The sequence below is a fragment of the Denticeps clupeoides genome, chromosome 2 (genome assembly GCF_900700375.1).
Source record: "Denticeps clupeoides chromosome 2, fDenClu1.1, whole genome shotgun sequence".
Taxonomy (NCBI): Eukaryota; Metazoa; Chordata; class Actinopteri; order Clupeiformes; family Denticipitidae; genus Denticeps; species Denticeps clupeoides.
Genome location: NC_041708.1, coordinates 31,585,548 through 31,593,907, shown reverse-complemented (window position 1 = coordinate 31,593,907; position 8,360 = coordinate 31,585,548). Strand labels below are relative to the sequence as shown.

Below are 8,360 nucleotides of genomic sequence, written 5' to 3'. Positions count from 1 at the left end.
TTCTCATGAAACAATGCTGAGTGCAATGCTGATCTGGAGCTTCCTGTTTCTGAAGAAACCCTGAGCAGCACTCCCTGTACTCCCAGACCCAACTTAAGTACACAGTCAAATTTAATTTGCCCAAATAATCTTGGAATATTCGGACCATTTTTTTAACATGCTGATACAATCCATGTTATTGCTTCTTTAACGTTTTGAATTGAATTGACCTCAGCCTGAACTGCATGATTATACAGCATCCACGCTAACAATAATGAAGCCCTGCCTTCTCAGTAGGGCAGTGAATGAATTGAAAATGAACTGAATGTTCTTTATGCATATGCACAGATGGGGCAGTGGTTGGCCTGGTGGGTGAGGAACCAGAACCGTTATCAGAAGGTTGCCACACGCTGCTCCCCGGGCGCCTGTCATGGCTGCCCACTGCTCACCAAGGGTGATGGGTTAAAAGCAGAGGACAAGTTCTGTTGTGCGCACCATGTGCTGTGCTGTGTATCACACTGGCAATCACTTCACTTTCAGATGTGTGCACAGTGGCTTCCTAAATACGTATGCTGCAAATCGCAATATCAGAGAAGTCTTGTGTTGTAGACTAACTTTGAGTTGACATTTTTAGCACAGATCAACATATTTCTGGACATCTGACAGTTCACAGCAGCCTTTGCACTTATGCTTCATGAACAAACTTGATGAATTTTACATGAAAACCCACAGAAGTCCACGCAAGACAAGTTGAGAACATAATAACATGGAGGTCAGATTAGTCTTTAAAATAACAGTTGTGCTCCTCCGAGGAGCAGATTTCATGCTGTCTTGTTGGTTGCCTGCAGACGATGAATCACTGCGCCTGTTATTTCGCTTTAGCTGAATAAGCGAGAAAAAGCAGAATGTTCTAAACTTCCTCCTGAGTCTGTTATTCAGCTTAATTCCGACCTCCCCTTTCAATAACCCTTGTAGAGGTTATTTACATTGTTAATATGATTTAAAGTGAAATAAAATGAAAAGTAATCAATGTCTACAGGACAAAGTAGTGTGAGGTGTTTATTCATGTATTTTTTTATTAATGTACTGATTCCTTCAACTCCACTTCTGGAGGACCTGCACATCGTAGTTCTTCCCAGCAGAGCAAGTGGAAACCCAGAAATGTGCAGGAAGACCCTCCATTTACATACATTTAACAATGGGATTTCCATTTAAATGTCTAAAGAATTTAATTGTCACTTCTACTACATGAGTTACTGCGTATTCACTGTGTATTAGTGGCACTGTGCACACTCAAACAAAACATCAAGAATCAAGTTTAATCCGTATAAAGTTTTGGATTTAACTTTCATGAAATGTTCTGTTAAAGTTATACCGTGTCACATTACACTGGCGTTAAGTACAAACAGCATTGTGTAAATGTTTTGCTAATATCAATATGTAACTGCTAAAATAAATAAACTTTGGTAAGTGCAATTTAACATTCCCGCAGACTTGTAACCTTCGTTGCCATTTGAAGCAGCAAAGGATACCGAAGGGTTCTGCTCTTCCAAGACTCAGGGACTCCCTCAAGGCCCATCTGTGCACAATAGGAGAAAGACATGTAAAGTCACTGAAAATAAAGAGCTCAGCACCATTCAGGAAGGCAAAATAATGGAGCTTACTCAGGAAATCACACAACTTCATATACTTATACTCTTATACACACTTTTGTCTCAATTACACAGAACCAACAGAGGTTCTATTAAATGCTGAAGGATATCCAGGGAGGGTATTTTTGCAGTGCTTTATATGACCCAGGACATGTGGAAAGTTTGATAATGTCACATTCAACAGTTTTCCAATCAGAATGCTTGAATTAAAGTGCTGATAATCAATGGGTATGTTGGGTTTTGTAGTGGATGTGGGCCCTGGAGTTTAACAGAGATTGTGAAGTAGGGCCTGTGAGATGCATTTTTTTTTTTTTTTTTTTTACTCCTACCACTTTTAAACTTATTAAAGATTCACTTGCCGCCGTGATGCACAAATAATTACACAACAGGCGTTCAGTTCCTTCCCTCTGTAAACCATGAAGAAACAATTGTTGTGACAATAGTAAACACTCCAAAAGTGTTTCTGCAAAACCTTAAGTGAGGGTCACTCTGTCCTACAACAAGCAAAAAAAAAAAAAAAAACCACAAAGCAGCAATCCTGGCCAGGGTTTCAGAGAATCTCGGTGGTCTTCCGTACCTGAGCCCCCAAGCACGCTCCGATGAAAGAGCTTCTGCTACAGGTGCATCCCCCACAGCGCATGGTTGCTCGGACTGCCTCATCCAGCTGGCTGGAGGTCAGGACTCCATGTAGCGCTGCCTGGAATGCACCTGGCAAACCTTGAAGAGGAAACGGCAGAAACGTGTGAACTGCTCCATACGCGAATACCAAAAATACCACAAATACTTCTATGTGGGGGGTTTGGTATCTGTTACAAACCTACAACTAGTAACCAAATCACTGGCCTAAAGCGTGAATATTAATTCAGCATTTTTATTTACTCTCAGTTGAAATAATACAAGTGGGTCAGAACCATATGGACATAAGTGACATTTTAGACATCACATGAAAGCTCTTGACCAACTCTTTGTACTGGTAAAAGGCAGTTTATTGAAAAAGACAAAACCGACAAAATAACAAGCGGACGTGGCCCGTAAACACTCTACCTTCCTTATCAGTGAAGGATCACCTAAAAAAGGAATGTTCCTGCAGTTTAAGACAATGTGAGCCTGGAATGAAGATGGGACGCCTACTAACGGGAGTGCCTGGGCTCTATGGTGTGGGTGATCAGGCAGTGCACCGGTTCTCCATGTTAGGTGGGTGTGGCTAGTGATAATGCAACGATTCACAATATGGAGAAAGTGAGTGCAGGGTGTTTTTAGACAAAAAACCAACAATGTCTGAAAATACAGAAGACAATTGTGCCCGAAATGCATTTGTGATTATTTTTGAAATGGAAAATTGTAGAGAAAACAAAAATGTATATATTCATCTATTAATAGAAAATGAAATCAACACACAAAGTTAAATCAAAATATGATACATTTTTGTTTTTTTCTCTCCTGTTAAGTTGGCAAAACTTAACCCATTTCACTAAAACTTAACCCATTTTTACACCCATTTGGTTCTCACCCCTAATTTTTTTAAGTGAAGTTTTTTTTGTATTTGAGGGTATCACTTGCTTTCTTATTCAAAGGCTTAATCTTAACAGAACAAGAAGTCAGACACTAAAAATGAACAAAATGTTGCACAAAATATAAAAGAAAGAGTTAATTTATGTTTTGGAATTTTAAATTATGTGACATTATAAAATCTGCTGCATAGAGGCATGGGAGCCGATACATGAAAAGGAAAAGATTTAGATTGCACCTAAGCTCTTTGATCACAGTAACACAAACTACAATTGCATTTGTTGTTAATAAAAAGCACATTTAGTAAAGATAAAATTCCATTCTGGTGGCTTGGGAGTGTTGCCTTTAACTGCACCCCTACAGTAATTCGCAATAAACAAGCATGTTGGCATGAAAGACTCTCTCTCCACACTCTGGCTGCGGGAGGGGAAGGAATATAGAGGCAGCTTCATTAATTTGGGATCAAAGGCGAAAAACCCCTCGCGTGGAACTGAGCTAACAGCCTCCTCTGACAATAATGACACGCGGCCAAAGGAACAGACCGGCTCCTGCTGGTGCCGGCAAGAAGTGCCGCCGATTAGACCCACCTCATGTATTCGGGAACACGGCAGGTATCAGCTCCTGGGGAGATCTGGCCAAGTTCTGCTTTACCTGATGGATGTGTGCTGCAGTGATGAAAAGGACAGAGCAACACAACACTGAGTTTCTAACTGATTCCACATGGCCCGCAAAAATTAAGGTCAGACAGCACTGAGCACATATCTGCAATGTCATCTCGTAAAACGAGGCCTTGTGTTGCTCTCAGTGATGTTGATTTTCTATTCAACCGTCTGCTTTTTATGAAGTTGGAGGAAAGGTGGTCCCGTACCAATCACAGCATTGTCCAGATCCTGTGGGTTCTGCCTGTTGGGGTCACTCAGCTGATGTAAGACTGAATCCAAAGCTTTTGGGTCAGGTCCATTCAAAATGTAATGTTCCAGAAACCTACAGAACATGAAGAACACGGGTGCTAACAAGTTTTTTTTTTTTCTATTTGCATTCAGCAACAAAAAAAACAAACACTTTGCATCTCTGAAACTTGAATTCACGCAAACCTATAATGGTTTTTAGATGATATAAAAAATATTGAACAGGACCTGTCCGGTTATACAGCACTCTGTGTGTCATGTCATGTAGATGTTAGATATTAGATATCGACACTGGTAAAAAATGTCAGCACCCTTTTAAATGCAACGTACCTGGCAGCTGCCAGAGTGACTGCCACACACATGTCATTGTTCTGAGTCACACGCAAGGCGTCTTCCACTCGCGCCAACATCTCCGGCCTCCCTGCGTACAGGGCTACGATTGGAGCCAGCCTGGTCACACCATCTATCTGATTGTCTACGTTGCAACCTAAGGAAAAAAAAAAAACCATTAGTGCCAAAGCAAACATTTTTATTTTATATTTTGCTCCCCAAATGTAAATGCTGGTGGTGGTTGCAGCCTAATCAGTAACACACTCGCCTCTGAACCGGAAGACCACAATCCCCACTTACTACCATCGTGTCCTTGAGCAAGACACTTAACCCTGAATGCTGATTGCTAATTGCTGATTGTAAGTGACATTTCATGTATAAATGCGATACATGACATGAAATGAAATGAAACTTGGTTGTAGTGCAGTCACTACAAACTTTACTTAGAAAATATCCATGTAGGTCAAAGTAGTAATAAAATTATAATTTGTAAAAAAAATGCATCCTTTAAAATGACACACACAATCTTGTAGGGAAAATAAAGGTGCCCCTCAAACCGAATTTACATCCAATGAGCACTGGGTGGTAGTAGCCTAGTGGGTAACACACTCGCCTATGAACCAGAAGACCCAGGTTCAAATCCCACTTACTACCATTGTGTCCCTGAGCAAGACACTTAACCCTAAATTGCTCCAGGGGGGGGGACTGTCCCTGTAACTACTGATTGTAAGGCGCTCGGATAAGGGCGTCTGATAAGTGCCTTAAATGTAAATGTAAATGCAGTTCTTCCACTGCCTTTCAACAACCCCGAATTCTCCTGCATTAAATAACCATTACCAGTCTCTGCCTTGCCAGAGTCTACATTTCTTATGAAGGCTTTCAGGCTTGCATTTCTCCAGGGCCCCGGAATCGGGAGAGAGGGCCTCGGACCTGTAGTTGGAAAACAGGACAGCAGAAGAAAACACAACGACTATGATATACAGATCACACTCGCTCTCTGTTATTAATATTCATGTCCACATGGGTGGGCGATGCGCTTTTGAGTTGAATCAATATCACACCGCATGCTGAGGGTGGAGACAAGTTGTGCAACACTGACAACAACAATTACCACCCTTTTGTGGTATACAAATTCATGAAAATTGCACTCCGCACCCATCTCTCCATTTCCGTAAGTGCATCATTTATAACACTTACCATCCTTAGGCCTGTATGGGTCGTTGACGGGGAGGTCATAATCTGATCCTGGGCCGAAGGATTTATATGTACGCTTGGTCAGGTCTTCTATATCCAGACCTGTTGAAATATGGCGTGTTGAGTTACGAATTTAACACCGATTTAAATGAAGGCAGTGTTGGCCTGGGGGTTGCGGGTTCACTCCCGAACCGCCAAGGTGCCACTGAGGTGCTGCCCACAGCTTACCAAGGGCATGAAATGCAGAGGACACATTTTGTTGTGTGCACTATGTGCTGTGCTGAGGGTTTAAAGAGCGGAACTTGAATTCACACAGATAACATATGCATTATGCATCGCTTTATTGTCAGTGACCCTTATGCAGAATATGGTAATGGTACGTTTACTACTGAAACCGGAACCGGAAATAGAAACACCACCTCCACACTCGCAGAGCGAGTCAAGCAGCACAAAGGCCTGGTCTCCATAGCACGACTGCTTGCCTGTCTGCCTCAGATAGAAAGGGTTGGCAGACTGTGGACGAAACTCGGGACACGGCTCAGTTTTGTCCAGGAGGGCCTTCAGCTTCTCAAGATTGTAATTCCAGTGGAGCGGCTGAGCTGCAGTTAAGAAAAAGAAAAAAAAGGTCAAATGAAGTAAGAAAAAAAATGCTTTTGCCGTTCTAGCGCCGCTGACTATGACTTCTGACCAACAAGGTACTTATTGTTCAAATCTGACTGTCAAAAAGAATATCACTACTCATGGTTTATATGCGTGTGTCACTGCCACCACAGACGCTACGCGACCGCCTGCGGGGTCGCCGACCCGGAAGGGCTCAGTGAGGTCTATAAGCATCGTGGCCGCTGCCAGCTCATTGCGTGTTCGCTTTCGGACTGACCAAGCTTCACGTCAACCTTGTAAAAAGCGTGTACACTTTTTGAGTTTGTGGTGCATGTTGTAAATGTATTATGTGCTCATGTTACGATATGGGGGTTTTCTGCACGGGTGCCGACTACACAACATTGCAGGCATTGGCTTAGCTTTCCCAAATAAACACAACGCACCATATGTTACCATAAAGTTTCATTTATTCATTTACTGTTAACTATCCGAGAGATCAGCGAGGTACCCACTTCTTCAAAGTGAAGACAGGACGTTCCTGCCTCACAAACCTCCACATTCTTGACTTGTTCCTGTTTGCCTGTCCCTGGACACTCCGCCCGCTCTCGCCTTTGTTTCATCGCCCACCACTGTAATCATGAACTCTGGCCTCGTACCCCTTGCTGCTTCTCACAAACGGCATGGTCCTCCAGCCCTACCCCCCCCAAGCGTCTCGCGGTCCTGCTACTGCGCCATCTGTTCCCTGCTCTGACAGAGTATATAAAACCGTGAATTTATCACACACAACTGCGGTTATCACTGCAACACCCATGTCGCAGGAACGCCTGTGCGTGGCTGATAAACACCGCAACTGAAGACTGATACGCTGGGAAAGAAAGTGTGTTTGTCCTCCTGGTTTATTCATTTAGCATATATATTTCTTATTTTCTATCATCTTTACTGTAAAGTTTTGAAAGCAATAAAGATATGAAGCAGCAAAACTGTTCTATGTTACCTGCGGCATCAGCAACAGCCGCTCCAACGATGGCTCCAACAGCCCTGTCTGCCACGGTCAGGACCATCTGAAACACAAATTACAATTTGACCCCATCACTGCAGCACAGCACAAGCTGACACACAACGAAATATGTCCTCTGCTTTTAACCACCACCCTTGGTGATCAGAGGGCAATCAAGACAGACGCACGGGGAGCAGTGTGTGGTGACGGTGAGGACATAATGACTATAGATCCTATAATCAATTTAATAGACCTACAAATATATCTTACCCATGGCCTATACTGTAACGTAGTATACGAAGTGCAATGCACCACGGGGCATTAGTTACACATTAATCAGAAAGTGTTGCGCCACTTATGGGCATCGCGGTCACCCCGTGACATTACATAACTTGGCGTTTTCTCATTAAGACTTCTCCATGGACAATTGTTAAGACATTGCGCCATAACGCGTACTACTGCGTTACGATGTATTAGCGACCTAAGCCGTTCACTTATACATAAGCAAGAAATTAGCCGGAAACACGTTTTTTTTTCCCCGCGGTTGTGACAGTTGCCTTTTTCTGCCTTTAACACGCTGCGTTTAAAGGGCGAAATGAGCGCTCTTAGTATAGATTTACGTTTCATTCGTGTAAGTCGTAGCCGCTCGGTTGCACGCCGTACCTGCGCTCTTTCCTGTGTGGACGAGACTAAACCAACGGGGTGGGGGGATCGGTACGTCTGGACCATACCATTCTCTGATTCAGAGGGGTGTTCTGAAAATGGACTCCTCAGCTTTGCCTATTTGTAAAGATAAACAATGAAATGTTCTGTACCTCATCTTATGTAGGACTCAGTGTATATAACAATACTATAGGCTGCTTTGGGTTTAGTTATGTCCTTTGATATTTAGTTTCTGAAGATGGCAGGTTGGGGTCTAAAATCACTTGGTAAAATGGCTTTGTATTTTATTGTACAGCCCCAACCAGAACAGTTTGATAGTAAAGCAGGATGTTCTTTTCTGTTGTAATTAATCTGCCCTTCCATGAATAACATTACATTTTCATTTACTACAGCCGGACATTAGCCACTTTAATCATCTCTGTCTGGATGAATATCTGTATTTAGCTCCTGGTCGTCCTCTGTGTGCACTCATTGTCTCCATCTCTTGCTTTCCACTAATCTGTCTGTTATCTCCGCCGAGATACCCCC

General features: G+C 42.8%; 1 protein-coding gene across 2 annotated transcripts; it reads right to left on the bottom strand.

Moving 5' to 3' along the window:
- Window positions 1-1,024: 1,024 nt before the first annotated feature.
- selenoj (selenoprotein J) lies at window positions 1,025-7,862 on the bottom strand. Of its 2 annotated transcripts, none has more exons than XM_028966563.1 (10): window positions 7,833-7,862; window positions 7,167-7,233; window positions 5,992-6,171; window positions 5,576-5,674; window positions 5,216-5,308; window positions 4,379-4,535; window positions 4,009-4,124; window positions 3,728-3,805; window positions 2,209-2,348; window positions 1,025-1,558 (listed from the first exon to the last, which is right to left on the bottom strand). In XM_028966563.1, exons 2-10 carry the CDS (start codon window positions 7,231-7,233, stop codon window positions 1,457-1,459), a joined length of 1,032 nt encoding a protein of 343 aa, XP_028822396.1. In that variant the 5' UTR covers window positions 7,833-7,862; the 3' UTR covers window positions 1,025-1,456. The 2 variants fall into 2 exon arrangements, with proteins under 2 accessions (XP_028822396.1, XP_028822400.1); XM_028966567.1 differs by having other exon boundaries at window positions 7,790-7,847.
- Between the last annotated feature and the right edge of the window lie 498 nt (window positions 7,863-8,360).